General features: G+C 51.1%; 1 protein-coding gene across 1 annotated transcript in view; it reads right to left on the reverse strand.

Moving 5' to 3' along the window:
- Positions 1 to 11700: 11700 nt before the first annotated feature.
- The window catches only part of CHMP4B (charged multivesicular body protein 4B), a 37240-nt gene continuing 30124 nt past the window's right edge, over positions 11701 to 18816 (reverse strand). Inside the window, exons 2-5 of the mRNA XM_066384055.1 lie at positions 16533 to 16710; positions 14546 to 14660; positions 13407 to 13533; positions 11701 to 11943 (exon numbers count right to left, since the gene is read on the reverse strand). Of these exons, the coding sequence (XP_066240152.1) occupies positions 11879 to 11943; positions 13407 to 13533; positions 14546 to 14660; positions 16533 to 16710 (485 nt within the window). The 3' untranslated portion in view covers positions 11701 to 11878. The remainder of the gene's footprint in view (positions 11944 to 13406; positions 13534 to 14545; positions 14661 to 16532; positions 16711 to 18816) is intronic.

Genomic DNA, 18816 nt, shown 5'->3' on the forward strand with positions numbered 1-18816 from the left:
ATGTGGGGGAGTGACTGCACAGAGCTGGACTCGAACTCGCATTTGCGTTTCACTCTGACACCTCGCAGATTCGGAAAGGGACCCACAGCAGAGATGGGGAAACTGAGGCCCAGAAAGGGCAGGGTGTCAGCCGGTGGCAAGGAAGGGACCAGAACCCAGGACGCTGACCCTCCTCGTGCTACACCGCTGGTGGTTTCTTCCTCGGGAGCAGAATGGGCAGGTGTGCAGCGCAGGACAGCCCCGAAGTGAGGTGCCCCCCTCGGGAACCACTTCTGGGATCCGCCAAGGAAAGACAGAGAGAAGAGACTCCCTCGGGGGTTCCATTTTCCTCTACTCTATAACCGGCACAGGGTGGGCAAATCATGAAGCTCGCTCATAACCGCACGGTAAGAGCACCCGGGTCCAGCAACCTCGCCTTTCACCGGCCTCACTCCCACCCCCACCCGGGAAGGTGGCCACCCACATTGAACCTCCCTTTGCTCAGGTGGAGAGCGAGACCAGTGTTGACCCCCAGAAGGAATATACCTGCCAAAAACGGCTCCTTGTGGTTAACTGGGCCCCAATTCCTATCGTAGCCGCAGTCTAGCGGCCATTACTGACAGTGGCCCCTCACGCACCATTCAAAGAAGAGCCCCCAACGCAGCAGCCACTCTCCAGAACGCACTCCTCTTATCCCCGCTGGCTCTTCTTATAAGGGAGCGCCTGATGTGTCTTTCGACCAATGGTCTGAGACCTGCCCTGTCCAATCAGAACTGCAGAGCTATATCCTTATTTGCATCTTTACTGGCCAATGGAGTGCAGTCCATAATGACCGATTAGAATGGTGTGATTTTGACCTATCAAGACAGTGTTATTTGGACCAATCAGACCGTGCAAATTTGGATTCCTCATATTCATAAAAGTGAACTATTCTGGGACCAGGTGGGGACTTTCTTTACAAAAAACCGTCTCCCCCTTGTCCAGAGATCCCTTTCATTTTCCGCTGCTGCGTTTCCCTGATTTGCAAACCATTTCATAAATTTCTCCTTTTACCGTAACCCTGTTTGGAAATTTCTGTTGTTATTAGATTGGTGGCAGCAAAGTTTTGTTGATACCAGAGAAACAAAGCCACACACCAGGCCACACAGCTGGTTAGCTGCAAAGGGGGGGATTGGAACTCAGATCTGTCTGCTTCTAAGGCCAGCTGGACATGCTGCCTTCCAGGTAAGTCCTTCCAGGTGCTTCCCAGGGTCAGGAGTTACAGCCAGGCCACCAGAAGCAGAGTGAGGCCTAGGTTTCTCTTTCCTTTCCCACCTATAAAGAGCCAATTTATAGCTCAGCTGCCCCAATGTGCCCAGCTCAGAGTGGGTGGACATTTTGAATTATCCACTGTGTGACCATGGCCAAGTCACTCCCCCTGTCTGAACCTCTATTTTCTCATCTGTAAAATGGAGAACATATGATACTAATAGACACTATTAAGGGTTATTGTGAGGAATGATGGAAATAAAACCCAGAAAGCCCTTAGCAACACAACAAGCACTCAGTAAGTGTTTAATAAATGCCAGTTAGTGTTAAAGTGAGCTTAGAGGCCAGTAAGAGGCCTCTGGCCGTGGAGGGTCACTTTATAGCCAAAGTGAGACCAGGACAACAGCAAAATGGGCCAAAGCAGTGAGCCTTGCGCCTGTGTTCATCATCACCATTTCTTTCCAAAGGACACCAAATCCTCTACTGGTGACTCAGCCCAACTATATTCTGAGAGCTGAGAAGTGGCCAAGTGATCTGCATGGCCAGGGTCAGAGAGAAAACAGGGACAGGGAAGCAGACTTGCCCCCCTGACACCCAGCCTACCTCTCCTGGAGGTATGCAATAGGTGCTCAGAACAGGCAGCGTCCATGGCCTCTTCTTCCCTCTCACGGGGACATCATCCGGATTTATACCCAGTGTGACAGCTAAGAGCAGACCCAGTGTGACAGCTAAGAGTTTAGAGTCTGACTAATATGGACAGAAACCAGATCACTAACATTAGCCACAGAGTCTGGCTAATATGAACAGAAACCAGATCATTAACATTAGCCACAGCAGTTGGCTAAGGTTAAATGTAGGAAGAAAAGGAAAGTGGCAATATTGTTGTCACCAAACCCAGATGTTGGGGTGCTTAACTCCTTTGCTGACCAGCACCAGCCTGTGGACTGGCGGTTGAAAACCATGCTCTAGACTCGAGCTGCACGCAGCGTCAGGGCCCCTTGCAGAGGAGGCCCACGGTAAATAATGACTATTATTACTACAAATATTGTTGTTATCATGGCCCCCACCTCCTGGGTGGGTTGCCCTCTTTCTCCTACACCCTCTCCTCTCACTCCCGCCCTCTCCCCAGGCTCTGACAGCAGCCGGGACCCCCACACTCCATTCCCCACCCCTGCAACCCTGCCACAGAAGACCCCAGCAAGGGGGCAGGTGGAGATTGCGGGGAGGAGGAGAGCGGCGATTCTAAAGAGACACCCTCCTCATCCCGCTCCACCCCACCTCCTCTCGCCTATCCCTTCAGGGTCGCAGACCACCCGGGAAGAGCCCATCCTCTCTGGGCGGTTGCTGTGGAGCGCAGTCTCACTGCCTGGGAGATGGCGCCACCTGCAGACCCTCGGGCGCGCTGCCGCGTGGGCCCCTCACACCCGGGAAGAGGTGGGGAAAGGAGCCCACTGGAGTGGCCTGGGCCGGGCGCCGCACTGGACCACAGCCAACATCACACTGCCACCCGCTGTCCCGGGACCCGGAAGGAGCCGTGCAGCCCTTCCCAAAACGAATTTGGTGGAACCGGAAACTCTAACCAAAGTGTTTGGGAAATGCCCCTTGAAGATTCAGCCGCAGCCCGCCATATTTGCCCCCAAAGTCTGACTTGGGGTAATCCTTCAGTTCCCATGGGAAAGTTATTTTTTCTAGGCCTCAGTTTCCTCATCTGCAGAATGGGTATTAAGGCTATTGACGATACTGTCTCAAAGCCCAGGTGGGATTTTTTTATACCTCAATGAGAAAGAGAATCACCCAGTAGCATGCTTAAAATGCAATTTCCAGGACCACACGTCTCAAAAAATTCTGATCCACCCAGGAACATGCAGGTTGAATCGTAATCCGGAGATTCTGATGCAGACTTTCTGTCAGCCCCAGAGTGAGAAACACTGAAGGAAGTGGCCCCGAGGAGGCTGGAGAAGCAAGCAAGGGGCCTGTCAGATCACACCTCAAAAGTAGAGCTGAGCCTGACCTGTGGTGGCACAGTGGATAATGCGTCGACCTGGAAATGCTGAGGTCGCCGGTTCGAAACCCTGGGCTTGCCTGGTCAAGGCACATATGGGAGTTGATGCTTCCAGCTCCTCTCCCCCCTTCTCTCTCTCTGTCTCTCCTCTCTCTCTCCCTCTCCTCTCTAAAATGAATAAAGAAAAAAAAAAGTGGAGCTGAGATTCTAGCCAGAGGCAGTAAAAGTCCCCAGGAGCTTTTAGATGGGGAGTGACAGTCCCTTAGAAAGATCACTCTGGCTCTGGCTACTGTGAAGAAAGGGTTGGTGGGGGCTGGACAAGGTATGGGGCAGAGAGATCGGGGAAATGACTGTTCAAGTTACCCAGGGGGCCAGTGGTACCCCGAACCAAGTGGGGGCAGTGGAGAGCAGGAGAGGGGACGGCTTTCAGAGATAAATTCTTTCAAGTCTTTGGAATATTATAATTATTGCTTATCCCAGCCCTTTAACACCTCACAGGGCCCTGGCCAGATAGCTCGGTTGTTTAGAGCATTGTCCTGAAGCACAGAGGTGGCCGGTGTGGTTCCTGGTCAGGGCACATTTAGGAACAGATCAGTGTTCCTGTCTCTCCCTCCCTTCCTCTCTTGCTAAAACCAATAAATAAAAGTTAAAAAATAAAAAACCTCAAGGGATTGTGTATGATGTACAATATATTGGAACAGTGGTATCCATTTTTTGAGTATATACCATATATATTTTTTTTCAGATGGCATTAAGTCCCCCACACTTGAGGAAGCCCAAGCTATATGGAGAGGCCACATACTCCTGCTAACAGCCCAGGGGAGGTCCCAGCCAACTACCAGCATCAACAGCCCCACCCACTACAGGACTGAAGAGGTGTCCTGATGATTTCAGCTGTTGAAGTCATCACCAGCCTCCAGGTTTTTGCAGGTGGGGCCCTAGTTACCACAGAACAGGGACAAGTTGTCTCCACAGGCCTTTTCTACATTTTGGACCACAGAATCTACGAGCATAAGAAAGCAGTTGCTTTTCACAGCTATGTTTCAGGGTGGTTTATTATGAAGCAACAGGTAAGCGGAAGTGTCATCACTATGTACCACAGTGTCTCTGTCCACACTTTCTGTGAGGGATCCCAGTGCCCCCACATAGCTGTCCAAGCTGAGGAGGCAGAGAAGGAAACACAGGTCGTACCAGTGAGTCGGTTGGGGAGAAAGAGGCGGGGGCTCGGGGTAGGGAGGGCCCCACCTTCAAAGCCCTTTGTGGAAGGAGCCTAACTTGCTGTATGGTTCTGACCCCACCACTCCATTCCAGATCCTGATGCCTGTGGCCTTTTTACTTTCAGCAGGAAGATTTCCAAGAGAACTGGCCTCCTCTTGGGACCCCAGTATCTGGTCACACTGAGTGTCAGCGCCTTGTGAGGGGGAAAGGAAAGAATCTCTGTGGACTTGCTCGCCCGCACCCTGGAGGCAGTGAAGGGCTTCCCGGGCTGGGTGTTTGTGGCTCTGCTGCGCACCAGCTCTGTGAACTTGGGCAAGTCACTGGATCCCTCTGATTCTGAGTTTTTCTCAGCCATAAGATCAGCCAGTGAGGGGTCCTGCTCTGAACCAGTTCCTGTGTAGAGTACATGAAATGAAGCTGATGAAGTAAATACCTGGTCTTAGGAAATGCTCCCTTCAAGTCTGCCATTCTTTGGGGACTGTTGCTCTTAGGTTGAAAACCAAAAAGTCCAGACAAGTAATGTCACTGTGAGCAGGAGACTATTTTTGCTTCAGCCCAAGTCACCCTGTGGGAATTTGGGCCCAGTTTAGCCAGAGCCTCATGGAGACCTAGCCTGGGACTGGATGTGAGTCTGGGCGGCAGGACCCAAAGGCTGTGCATCTGTCCCAGATCCACCTGTCTCCTCTGAGTAAGGCCAGGATGCGGCTGAACAGGAAGAAGCTGTTTCTGCAGGGCGGGCACCCAGTGCAGACAGGAAGAAATGGGGAAACGGCGGAGCTCAAGGTTGTGTCTGTGCTCTGCCAGCACTTCCTGTAGGATAGGGAGCACTTTGGTACTGCAGTTTCCCCATCCATAATTCATCTTATAAATACTTACCGAAGGTCTATTGACTCTGTGTCGCTGTCCAGCTCAGACCCACAAGGAGGCCCAGAGTGGTCCCCCGGGCCTTTGCACATGCAAAGTTAAAAACCATCCTCCTATCTCTGTCTTTCCCATTTTCTCCCTTGCTGAGTCCTTTGTACCTCTCAATCTTGGGTGAGACCGTGCTTCCGTCCACAACCCCTTCTGGGTCAGTCACCCTTTTCTCAGTGGACTGTACTACACTGATTACTCAGTGTGTGGTGGCAGTGAGGAAGGGGAGGATGACCGTGGCCTGATTTTCTCTCTCAACCATGAGCTTTGCGAGAGCTGACACCAAGGTGTCCACAATAGAGTTGTTGCATAAATAGCCTTTATGAGACTAGAAATTCATTTGCTTTTCTGTCACTTATTAGCCGTAGGACCCAAAGCTTCTCTAAGCTTTGGTTTTCCCATCTAGCAAATGAGGCCCATCATAGCTGTTTCCCACCTCTATCTCAGAGCTTTCTAAACCCCGCGGGGCGCTTTACAGGCCATGGCTGTATAGCTATATGAGGCAGCATAACAGATTAGTGTCCCCAAAAATTCATGTTCACTTGGAACCTCAAAATGTGAACTTATTTGGAAATATGGTCTTTGCAGATTAAGGTGAAGATCAAGATGAGAACATAGTCTGACTGGTGGTGGTGCAGTTGACAGAGCATCGACCTGGGACTCTGAGGACTCCAGGTTTGAAACCCTGAGGTCGCCCCTTGAGCACCGGCTCATCTGGCTTGAGCATGAGTTCGCCAGCTTGAGTTGCAGGATCATAGACATGATCTTATAGTCGCTGGCTTGAAGCCCAAGGTTGTTGGCTTGAGCAACGGGTCACTAACTTGGCTGGAGCCTCCTGGTCAAGGCACATATGTAGAGCAATCAATGAGCAACTCAAGTGACTCAACTACAAATTGATACTTCTCATCTCCCTTCCTGTCTCTCTTGCTAAAAAAAAAAAAAAAAGAAAAAAAAGATGAGATCATATTAATTTAGGGTGGGCCCTAAGGACAGGTGTCCATATAAGAGACAGAAAAGCACATACAGAAACCCAGGGCCATGTGAAGACAGAAGCAGGGATTGGAGTGATGCAGCTACAAGCCAAGGAATGCTGGGAGCTACCAGAAGCTCGAAGAGGCAAGGCCTCTGGAGGGAGTATGGTTTGCTGACACTTCAGTTTTAGACTCCTGACCTCTTGAACTGTGAGAATAAATTCCTATTGTTTTAAGGCACCAAGTGTGTGGGTATTTGTACAACAGCCCTACTGAATGAATACAGACAGGTGTCTTATTACCTGTATTTTGTAGATGAGAAATTGAGGCTGAGGAATGAAGTCACCTCCTCAAGGCTCACACAAACCCTGGGCTGCAGTCAGGACCAGACCCCAGAGCCTGTGCTCTTGGCATTTCACCTTGGCCTGCTGCTGCTGCAGTGGCCTGCCCACATTCCTGCCCCACTGTCCAGTCTCAAATGGAACAAGCAGGATTTTACTCCACAATTCCACTGCTGCTTTTTTTTTTTTGTATTTTTCTGAAGCTAGAAACGGGGAGAGACAGTCAGACAGACTCCCGCGTGCGCCCTACCGGGATCCACCCAGCACACCCACCAGGGGGCAACGCTCTGCCCCTCCAGGGCATTGCTCTGTTGCGACCAGAGCCACTCTAGCACCTGGGGCAGATGCCAAGGAGCCATCCCCAGCGCCCGGGCCATCTTTGCTCCAATGGAGCCTCGGCTGTGGGAGGGGAAGAGAGAGACAGAGAGGAAGGAGAGGGGGAGGGGTGGAGAAGCAGGTGGGCGCCTCTCCTGTGTGCCCTGGCAGGGAATCGAACCCGGGACCTCTGCACGCCAGGCTGATGCTCTACCACTGAGCCAACCAGCCAGGGCTCTTCTTCTTTTTGATTGATATGAGAGAGACAATGAGAGAAAGCATTCATTTGTTGTTCCACTTAGTCGTGCATTCGTTGGTTGCTTCCCATATGTGCCCTGACCAAGGATTGAGCCTGCATCCTAGCTGTTGCAGGACGATGCTCTAACCAACTGATCTAACCGGTCAGGGCCTCCACTGCTTCTAAAAATGCCGCTCTCACTGGGGGAAGTGGGAGGCAGCCTGATATCTTCATCTCTATCCTCCCCAATCTCCAAATTATTGCCTGTGACTGATTTTCTTTCCCTTTTCTCCTTCCCTTCCCTCTCTTCCCTATTCTTTTATTTTTAAATTTGTGTTGATATGGTTTCAAGTGTTTCGTTCAATATGACATCATCTACACACTGCTTTGTGCCCCGTGTCCCACCCTTCCCCATTCTTTTTCTTTAAGACTTTATTCAATTTTCAGAGAGGAGAAAGAGGAAAAGAGGGAGAGAGAGACAGTGAAAGAGGGAAAGAGAGAGAGAGAGAGGAAGGGGAGAGGAACAGGAAGCATCAACTTCCATACATGCCTTAACCTGGCAAGCCCAGGGTTTTGAACTGGCGACCTCAGTGTTCCAGGTTGATGCTTTATCCACTGTGCCACCACAGGTCAGGCCCTCATTCTTAATGATGCTGTAGATTCCTTAGTCTCAGGCTCAGGATCCCAGTCTAGTCCCCAACCTGCTCCGGTTGTACCTCCCACGTCTTCCCAAGTGTGTGCTTTCCCCAGCCAGATCCTCCTGAGACAGCCCCTCCCCACCCTGCCTCCTTGTTCCTCCTCCCAAGGTTCCCTTGGCCTAGAACAGTGATTTTCATCTCATGGCACACATAAACTAGTTACTAAAATTCTGCAGCACTCCAAAAAATATATTTTTTGCCGTTTTTAAAAACAAAATAGGTATTATTTTAGTTTATTCACACCAGATGGCGATTGTTGTGTTGGCTGTTGTCATTTTTTTGACAATCTAAGGAAAAATATGTCAATGCCCTAGCTAAACAAGTCAGGTATTGCATGTTTTAAAAACTCTTACAGCACTCAGGTTGAAAACCACTGGTCTAGAATGCCTCATTTCTCAGAGGCACATGCAAAAACACTCCGTCCTGCAGCCCAAGTTCAAATCCCACCTCCTCCTGGAATGTCTGGTCAACACCTCTTTCCTCTGACCACACAATGCACTCACCACCATCCTTGAGTACGTAAGTTGTTCGGAGTAGATCTAGGAGCCAGAAAGTGCTATGACCTCACTGTCTGGTAAGGAAGTGGGACATCGTGACAACTGTGGGGAGGTGGGGACTAGACAAGGGAGCAGTAACTGTCTGCAGGATGAGGCGGGCTGTGTCTAGGAGAGGAAGGCCAGGGGGCGGAGCCCGTGGCTGGGAGGCCCAGAGCACCTGTTCCACGGGGTGGGGAATTCTGCATAAGAGTCGTGGCGGGAGGGGCACGGGAGGTGAAAAGGAAAGCCAGGTTTGGGAGGTCCATGTGAGCCATTCTGAGGTCTTGATCCTGTCCACCTGAGTATTCCAAAGTGTTACCGCAGCTCATCTACATCACAGTCACCCAAGGAATTTGCTAATATATATAGAAAATCATGGGTCCTCACGCAGCTCTGGGGATGGGGCCCCGGAGACTGAATTTTTAGCAAGCTCCCTGGGTAATTCCAACGCATCTTTACTTTTCCAACCACAGCAGAGGATGGAATCAGAGGGGTTTGAAAGGAGTACGTATCATGACCTGACTCGCTTTTTAGAAGAAACTGGTAGCGCTGTTCTCCCATCTGTCTGATTTTGGTGTCTGCCTCCAGGGCGGATGTTTGGTGCCACCTATTCAGCCACCTCTTCCTCTTAACAAACCCATTTGGCCCTGGCATCCAGAGGGAGAGTACGGGCTCAGAGAAGGGAAGCCCCGCCCCCTGCCTCAGGGGAGAATCCTGATTGGACCTTTTCCCATCCTCACTTTTCCACTCCTTTGCAGCAAGAAGTGGCCATGATGCATTCTTGGCCCATGAGACATAAGAATAATTTGTGTGGAGTCTTCTGTCAACATGGGCAGAGGTGAAAGCAAAGCTGCCAGTGCTAATCCTCCTGCTTCTAGTCCCCAGGTGTTTGATGGACCATCTTGATTGAGACCAAGAGGTGACAAGCGCAGTGAGGGAAAGCTAGTGAGTGGAGGATGGCAGAGCAGAAGGACGCAGAGTCTGCTTCTTGAGGACATGGTTGAGCCACTGCTACAAACCGGGGTGCCCCCACCCCCTTCCCCCCAACTCAAGGCTTCTTATCCTGAGATTAAAATGTAAACACCTGGAGGGCAGGAACTTGGTCTGTTATGTGCACTCCCAGTGGCTTGAAAGGAGTAAGTTTTGAATGAATAAGCACATGTCTTTACTGCCTATACCAGTCAGCTGAGTTTTCTGTAGCTTGTAGCCAGGGAATCCTGACATGGTAGTGTCTGTCCCCAAGCTGAGAACTCCTGAGAGCAGGAAAGTCACTGGGCATTCCTGAACATCGCATCCCACAGGCCTGGCACAAAGCCCCGATCCAGTATCAATAAGCAGCTACTTCTCAGAGGAGCCCAGACACTGCGCCAGGCCTGGCTTCAGCCTGCCAGAGCTGGATGGTTTAGTCTACGAGTTCCCCTCACCCGCACCTGGTTAAGAAGCCCCTGAGGCAACTGACGAGAAGGGCTTAATATCCACTCCCACACCAAATATTACCCAGGGACCACCAACTGCAGGCTAAGGTGTAAGCTGGCAGCAAGCATTGCCACTAGATTCTTCTTGAGGTGGAATGAAAACTTCTGAGAATAGCCAGACCCAACCTCCACACAGAAGTCATGAAATTTCGCCTGACCTGTGGTGGCGCAGTGGATAAAGCGTCGACCTGGGACCCTGAGGTCGCCGGTTCGAAACCCCGGGCTTGCCTGGTCAAGGCACATATGGGAGTTGATGCTTCCTGCTCCTCCTCTGTTCTCCCTACCTCTTTCCTCTCTCTTTCTCTCTGTCTCTTTCTCTAATAATAGAAATGAATAAATAAAATTAAAAAAAAAAAAAAAAAAGAAGTCATGAAATTTCAAGCCACTGTGGCCTCATCCCAATTCTATGTGCAGCGGCTCTGAGAGGAGGAGCAATGAGGGGGAGGGGCGGGGCATGACCAGCTTCCCAGACAGCACCCACCCCCTTGTTTCACAGTGGGAAAATGAGGTCCCAGGTGGCTGGCTAACTTGCCCTAGGGCACCCAGTGAGGGGTGGTCGTGTTTGTCAACTCGGGTTGGTTTCCTTACAATTCTGCCAATTTGCATGCAGAATTAAGGATAGACATGCACAGATCCACTTTTATAAGGAAGAGGGTCCATAGCATTCATAAGATTCTCAAGGGGGTTCAAGACTAAAGAAAAGGAGAGAGTGGAAGACAAGTCATAGCAGACCTGAGCTTACCACTTGTGTCCTAGGTTCTCAGTCACTGCCCTACACTTCCTCTTCCTGGGAAAAGCCATCTTCTTCACTGCACCTGGTGGGCCTAGTCAGTGGGAGCACCACGGTTTCCACAGGCGGAGGCTGTTGTCCTGCTGGCATTGCCCATGGACATGGATAGAGAAGTAGAAAAGACCCTAGAGCTACAAAGAACCAGCTCACCCCTAAACTGTCCCCAGAAAGCCCTCCAGCAAGGTGAAGGCCACAGATCCATGGCTTTCAGAGCCTAAACACACTTGTAGTAAGACACGCTCTGCTCTCTGGTTCAAATTGTTAATTTATGTCATGCTCAAGTCTTCCATGTTTCCACAGGCGCCACTGGCCCACGTTAGCCTGGGAAGAGTCACCTCCCAAAGCAAATGAGAGACTGATTGAACACAACAGCAAAGTATGAAAATTAATCGAGATATTTAATAGACAGTGCAAACCATAATTTCATCTGAATATAAATGTATGCACGTTTCCAATGAGTTATCTATCAGTTATCACAAACAGCAACAAGGACCTTAGAGCTATGTTAGAAAAACACAGAGCTGGGACTTCACTTGCTCTCAAGAGAACACCGTCCATTTCAAATCAGTGTCACAAACTCAAGCCCAGGGGAGTGGCCGCGAGGAGTGGGCTGGAACAGGAAACACGGGTCGGCACACGGATGAGAGACAGAAACACAGCTCTCGAGGAAACCAGAATCAGATGCATTATTACAGCTAAGGACAAGAAAAAGCCTATGGCTTTTAAAAAACGACTTTTCTGCCAGTACCATACAAGTCTTACAAAGAGATGTGCGACAAGTCAACTGACTTCAAGGGACAGAGGCTACATTTTCAGATCATTTCAACTGCAAACGGCCAACCCTTTCCATTGAGGTTCAGCAGTGGAGTTAGCATAGTCCAGAAGCTCAATGTTGGATTTGCAAATACAGTTTATTTTACAGAAATTCAACATTATAAACAGCAGGCACCTCCCCCCGCCCCCCACCCCCCGCCCGCCCTGCTGGGTGCAGACCATGCGATGCAGAGTGAGCAGTGACGCGGCCCTACTGCTTTGGAGAGAGCGAGAGCGATGAACTTGCCCGCACGGGTCCTGCCTGCCCTGCACACGCACGCGCACACGCCTGCTGCTCGCAGGCCACCAGAGTCTGTCTGGGCCCAGCTTACACCGGGCCAGTTAAATGGTTCCAGCCCAGGTCTCCAATTCCTTCATGTCTTCGTCTTCCTCTTCCTTCTTCTTGGCTGTGAGATTAGAGAAAGGGCAATTAGGAAGGCTGGGAGCACTTCTCTGAACCCACTCGGGCTGGGAGTCAGGGCTGGGTGGCCCGGCATCTGCAGCGACTGCCCCGCCCTCCAGCCACCTCACTTCCGGGCCACCAGCAGGCTGCTAGGCCCAGAGCATCCAAGGTGGGGGAGAGAAGAAAAAACAGCAGAAGAGATAAAATCCTCCCTCTCAAGAGATTTGAACCACCTCTTATAGGCAACTAGCAGGACATTGGGGCTTCTTTTGCCCTTATCCTGGCCCCACACAAGCAGCTGATTCAACCTGAGGGGCCATCTCCTCCTGGAAACTAGGAGAGTGAGGTCACTACAGCCTGGTCCCACTCCACCCCCTGGGCGCGCTCTATGCCAACTCAAAGTGCTTCGCCTTTTCTAGTTCTTCGTGGAACTGTCTGCCTAGCGTACAGTGGGGGGGGGGGGGGGTGAAGGAGAAGCAGGCAGGAGGAAATGAAGGTTTTATACAGCTAGGTCTTCAAAAAGGCCACGCCCCTCGCTCACACAGTGACTGCCTCCGAGGCTACAGGTTTTTACAAGTGTGCACAGCACAGGGTTCTAGACAGGCAACAAGAGCTGTCCTGGAATCCAACTCTCACACCTTCTCCCAGTGCCCAGAACTTCCTCTTGTTTGGTGACACAGGGAAAATCATTCTAGAGTTCTGGCTCTCGTTCCCCCCACATTCCCCAGGGGACATGTGGCGATATCTGGAGACATTTTTGGCTGTCCCGCTTGAGAAGGGGGTGCTGCTGGCATCCAGTGGGTGGAGAGGGCTAGGAGTGCTGCGCGACGTCCACCGTGCGCAGGACAGGCCTCCACCAAGCACTGGCCCAGCCATAACCTGGCTGTGTTCACAGTGTCCAGGTTAAGAAACCCTGTTCTAGAGAGAAACCAGGAAAGGGCAAGGGACAATGTCTTGGGGCCATTATAATGGATCCCACCTAGTTCTCAACTCTGGACCCCGAGGCCAACTGACCACGAGAGCACCCAGCACGTGGTGTCCCGGTGTGCCACTACTCTGGATAAGAAGTACTCACTGGGCCCTAGCCAGTTGGCTCAGTGGTAGAGCGTCGGCCTGGCGTGCAGGAGTCCCGGGTTCGATTCCCGGCCAGGGCACACAGGAGAAGCGCCCATCTGCTTCTCCACCCCTCCCCCTCTCCTTCCTCTCTGTCTCTCTTCCCCTCCCGCAGCCAAGGCTCCATTGGAGCAAAGTTTGCCTGGGTGCTGAGGATGGCTCTGTGGCCTCTGCCTCAGGCACTAGAATGGCTCTGGTTGCAACAGAGCGGCGCCCCGGATGGGCGGAGCATCGCCCCCTGGTGGGTGTGCCAGGTGGATCCTGGTTGGGCACAAGAGGGAGTCTGTCTGACTGCCTCCCCGTTTCCAGCTTCAGAAAAATACAAAAAAAAAAAAAAAAAAAAAAAGTACTCACTGGGTTTTGACGGTAGAGCTATAGAGGGAACATTTGGTAGAGGGACTGTTTCAGGTCCACTGATTTCCAGCAAATTCTTGTCTAGTTCCTCCTGTTCTAGTTCTTCTAATTCTGCCATGAGCTCATCCTGGTAAAAAGAAGTGCAAGAATGAGAAAGACACCCTGGGAACCCCAGCCCTCACAGCAGTACCTCTTGCCTGATGGCTGAGGAGACACACACCCCTTTTGAGAAGGTCAGCGGGGAGATGAACTCCAGGTCCACACTGTGACTCAAATACCCTAAACTCACTTCTACTGGTGAACGTAACACACAACTGAGCAACACTGATGTCTCTGTCCGCATCCTGCACTAGGCTGTGCACATCTTGAGAAAACAGATTTATCTTTTCATCCCATTTCTTTATTGCAAAACTGGGTGCATTCAGTGAACGTGCAGGAATGTTTACTGAATTGAAATGAACCTGACTCCTCCGTTAGACTCCAGTCGGAAAACACGAAACCCTGGCGCCGGAGCCAAGGGTAAGAGCCGCCGGCTGCTTCACAGGTGCATCATGGGAACCAGATAACACAAAGAATCAGGCTCAGCGGAGAGGGCCTGACCTTCAGTGGACTCAGATCTAAGGCAGAATAAAGTGTCTTCAGACGGGTCTGTTACTGTATTTTCAAAGTCTAAGAGACTCCGAGTTCTACTTGCTCCAGCAGAAACGGGTGGGTGGCCGGGTTCCAGACAGATTTCCTCAGGAGTCAGATGGAAATGGCCTTTCCCTGGCTTCACCTTCACCTCATGTCAGAGTTGTCTGAAGGCCAATCCTGTAAACTCTCCAGGACACGGTCACCTCAGCTGCCCCAGCTCAGAGCCCAGGACCCACCATGGGAAGGTACAGGGAAACGACTTGTTGAAACCAATTACTGACCTAAAACCTGCTGTCCGAACAAACGTTCCTTTACTCCACCTAACCTTCTACCCCAAACAAAGTGTCCCTCAAATTTGAGAATTAGGGAGGGTTAATACCATGCCCTGTACGTGCAAAGAACTGTGATTTCCAAACCGCACACTGCCTGCCAGAGAGCCTTCAATAACATCAAAGGGCAGCTGGTGTCATTTGGGAAGCCTGCGTGATCCGCATGAAAACACTCACCTCGTCAAACTCTTCTCCAAACCCTACAGGTTTTGAAATAGCTGTTGAAATCTCCTCTGCAAGTTCTTGCTGGTCAGCAATGTCCTGCATTAACTCATCCACTTTGTCGATGTCCCTTTAGATGAAATGGAAAGATGTCATATTTATGACCAGTCTGTGTAAAGAGAGTCTGTAAGACTGGAGCAGAAACCCTGCTCCACACAATCTGTTCCCCATCTCCACCCCCTACAATTAATTACTCCCTGTGAGCTATTACTTTTTTGTCTTTATTCCCTTCATCTTCCCCTTTAAAACAGAGAACCATAGAATCAAGAAGATGGAAGTGTCCTTAGATATCACCTAGTCCAACACCCCAGGGAAACAGGCTGAACCAAGTCCCGGTCTCTTATGCAAGCCAGTCTACATGGCAGATGAGACCACAGGACTTTAACTCCTGGGCCAATAACTCTTCTTCAAACTTAAGGGAAACTCTGTACAGGGGGAATGTGCTCTTTGTGTTATAATGGAAACAATAAATTATAAAATCACAAATCAGGCCCTGGCCGGTTGGCTCAGCGGTAGAGCGTCGGCCTGGCGTGTGGGGAACCTGGGTTTGATTCCCGGCCGGGGCATATAGGAGAAGCGCCCATTTGCTTCTCCACCCCCCCTCCCTCCTTCCTCTCTGTCTCTCTCTTCCCCTCCCGCAGCCAAGGCTCCATTGGAGCAAAGATGGCCCGGGCGCTGGGGATGGCTCCTTGGCCTCTGCCCCAGGCGCTAGAGTGGCTCTGTTCACAGCAGGGCGACGCCCTGGAGGGGCAGAGCGTTGCCCCCTGGTGGGCAGAGCATGGCCCCTGGTGGGTGTGCCGGGTGGATCCCGGTCGGGCGCATGTGGGAGTCTGTCTGACTGTCTCTCCCCGTTTCCAGCTTCAGGAAAAAAAAAAAAAAAAAAAAAAAAAATCACAAATCATAAAATGTAGCCAAGCTCCTTGACAGGTCCTTCTCATCAACTCAAATCTGCTTATGATTCCTCTATTACACCCCAAAGGAAAGGCAAACATGCAGAATTATTTTCTATACACTGTCAATCTCAATCATACAAACATATAACTAACATAGTATGTACACATATACTTCCCAGTGTGCACAGTACTTGCTGAGGCGTGCTTGCTCAGCATCCTGGAGAACACAGAAATGAATCCGACAGGACCACACACAGGAGGCCCAGTCCAGTGAACATCCACTCTCAGGCTACGCCTCACTTATTTGAAGGCTATTTTTTCTGTAACCCATCTCTAGAACAAAGATCATTAGCAAACTTTTTCTATAAAGGGCCAGAGAGTAAATATTTTAGAATTTGTGGGCAATTCGGTCTCTGTTGCAATATTCAACCCTGCTGTGTAGCATAGCATAGTAAGCCACAGACAGTATGTTAAATTAATGGGCACAACTGTGTTTCAATAAAGCTGTACTAGGCCCTGGCTGGTAGGCTCAGTGGTACAGCGTCGGCCTGGCGTGCAAGAGTCCCGGGTTTGATTCCCGGCCAGGGCACACAGGAGAAGCGCCCATCTGCTTCTCCACCTCTACCCTTCTCCTTCCTCTCTGTCTCTCTCTCTTCCCCTCCTGCAGCCAAGGCTCCATTGGAGTGAAGTTGGCCCGGGCGCTGAGGATGGCTCCATGGCCTTTGCTTCAGGCTCTAGAATGACTCTGGTTGCAGCAGAGCAACACCCCAGATGGGCAGAGCATCGCACCCTGGTGGGCGTGCTGGGTGGATCCTGGTCGAGCGCATGCAGGAGTCTGTCTGACTGCCTCCCCACTTCTCACTTCGGAAGAATACCAAAAAATAAATAAAAGAAGGAAGTTCCCTAAAAAATGCAAATTAAAGCAAACTCAGGTGCTTGAGTAGGTAAGTCAAAGGAACTGCCCAAGCCCACGGCCTGGGCCCGACTCCTTCGAGGGCCAGCACTGCCCTGCCACCTGGGTGCCCCTCTCCACCGGGGCGGCCACCTACATGTTGTCGTGGGCAGCTTTCATAGCCTTGGCAGCATAGCCCATGTTCTTGAGCACCTCAGTGTTGGTGTTGGCATTCTCCAGGGCCTCACGCTGGAACTCGATGGTGGACAGGGTGCCGTCAATCTGCGCCAGCTGCTTCTCATACCTCTTCTTGCGCTTCAGGGCCTGGAGGGCCGCTGCAGGGGGAGAAAACGGGGTTTCAGAGGCACCCAGAGAAAGAATGCGCTTTCAGGTCAAACTGCCTTAGCTTCAAAACCCAGCTCACAGACCGCGGTGAGCTACTTTACTTCCCTGATAGGTCCACTGCGGAGTAAACGAGATAACACACGTAAATGCCTAGCATAACATTAAACAGTGGACACCCAGAAAACAGCAGTTCTAATTATGATAAAGGAATTTTAAGGTATCATTTTATGCCAACTAAATTATAAAAATAAGTAACGTGGCAACACAGCACCAGCCATAATGACATTCCTGCCCTCTGACCCAGTCATTTCCTTCTGGAAATGTATTCAACCAGAGCAAGAAGCCCTGTGCCCGAAGATAGTTACGACAGCATTCTCTACCACAGAAAACACAACAGCACAAAGACAGAGTTCCCTGCCAGGGACAAACCCAGAGTCTGACCACTGGTCAAGTCAGTGCGCCGATCCTGGCTCCTGGCACGCTAAGCTGCAGAGATCACCTTGCTTTACGGTCCGGTCGGGGCAGGCAGTTTGACCATGGTGGATCTGTGGCAGAGCACGGGCCCAAACTACATTTCTCTACTCAAAACCCAGGCCTTCCTCCCCTTGCTGTCTCAGTTCCCTCTTTACACTAAAAATGATGTTTGGCCCACATCTGAGGTGGGCATCAAGGCCGGGGGAGGCTCAGCACAGACTCAAGCTTAATAAACGGGCTGGGCTGGGAAGCTCTCGGCCCTGCCTTGGTCTGGACAGTTCTAGTCTCAGACACACAGACACATACATGCACCCAGGCATGCACGCCCCCCATGTCTCCAGGCTCCAGACCAGAACCTTCTCCTGCAGGCTGTGGGGGACAGTCAAGCACCTCCCCTCCAGGTCTGTGATTTCTCCACATGTCACATGAACAGGCTCCATGCTCCTTCCACTCACACTCCCTGTTAGTCTAGGATTGTGTCCTAAAAACCAGCTGCCAAGTGACAACAAGCTTGGCCTGCACATAAGCAGTCCATGGGTCCTTCAAAAGTAGCAGATAAAACCACCAGGAAAAGTCCTCCAGCCAAAGGATAAAGCATGCTAAACAGAAATTGTAAAATATCCTAAGAGCAATGAAATGTGTCTCATTCAAAGCTGAAAAAGCCATTCTACCTGTTACCTGCCTTGATTCTGGTATGAATGGCCTATGACTTAAAGAAATCCAACTTAAAGTGACAGCCAGGGGTCCCCAAGACCCCTTTACTGAATACCTTCACTTCTGCTACTACTAAGTCATACATGCTATATAAGTACCTCACAACAGCAACCCTTTAAGGTAGAAACGCCCACCACCCTCTTTAGCAGATGAGGAAATTGCAAGGTCACGTACCTAAGGTCACCAGGTGCTGAGCGGCAGAAAGGGGAGCATGTGCACAGGGTGGTCCAGGTTCTGGGCCACCGAAGTCCATGTCTTGCCTTTCTAACTGTTATTCCTCTCACTTAATGAAAACAGTAGGGCCCTGCCCTGGAGGGAGGGCCAGGGGAAGTGGGGACAGAAGAGGGAGTGCAAATCCTACCATGTCTTTCCTGTGCTTAAAAACCCTCCACAGCTCCCTCAGCCCGCAGGACAAAGCCACATGCCCGTTACCGTGGCCCGTAAGGAGGCAAGGGACTGAAATTCTCACCACCAGCCAGGTCCGGGAGCCCCAGCACCAGGTCGGAACCCTTCATCACGAAGGGGGAAGATATCCCAAGAGTCCTGGCACGTATGTGCTCTGGGCCTGGGCTGCTTCCTCATGACTTGGTGCTGTGTTGCTTTTCCACGGAAACCACCCCAAACATATCCCAATGAACAAGTGATTCTCAAGCCTTGTCAGGCCAATGTCCCTCAGGCGCCCTTCCCAGGTCCTCTTCAGCCGTCCCCATCACCACGGCACAGCCCAGCCAACAACAAATTGTCTGCTCGTCAAGACTCAACAAGGGCCCTGGCCGGTTGGCTCAGTGGTAGAGCGTCGGCCTGGCGTGCAGAAGTCCCGGGTTCAATTCCCGGCCAGGGCACACAGGAGAAGCACCCATCTGCTTCTCCACCCCTCCCTCCCCTCCTTCCTCTCTGTCTCTCTCTTC

The sequence above is a fragment of the Saccopteryx leptura genome, chromosome 5 (assembly GCF_036850995.1).
Source record: "Saccopteryx leptura isolate mSacLep1 chromosome 5, mSacLep1_pri_phased_curated, whole genome shotgun sequence".
In the NCBI taxonomy this organism is placed as follows: Eukaryota; Metazoa; Chordata; class Mammalia; order Chiroptera; family Emballonuridae; genus Saccopteryx; species Saccopteryx leptura.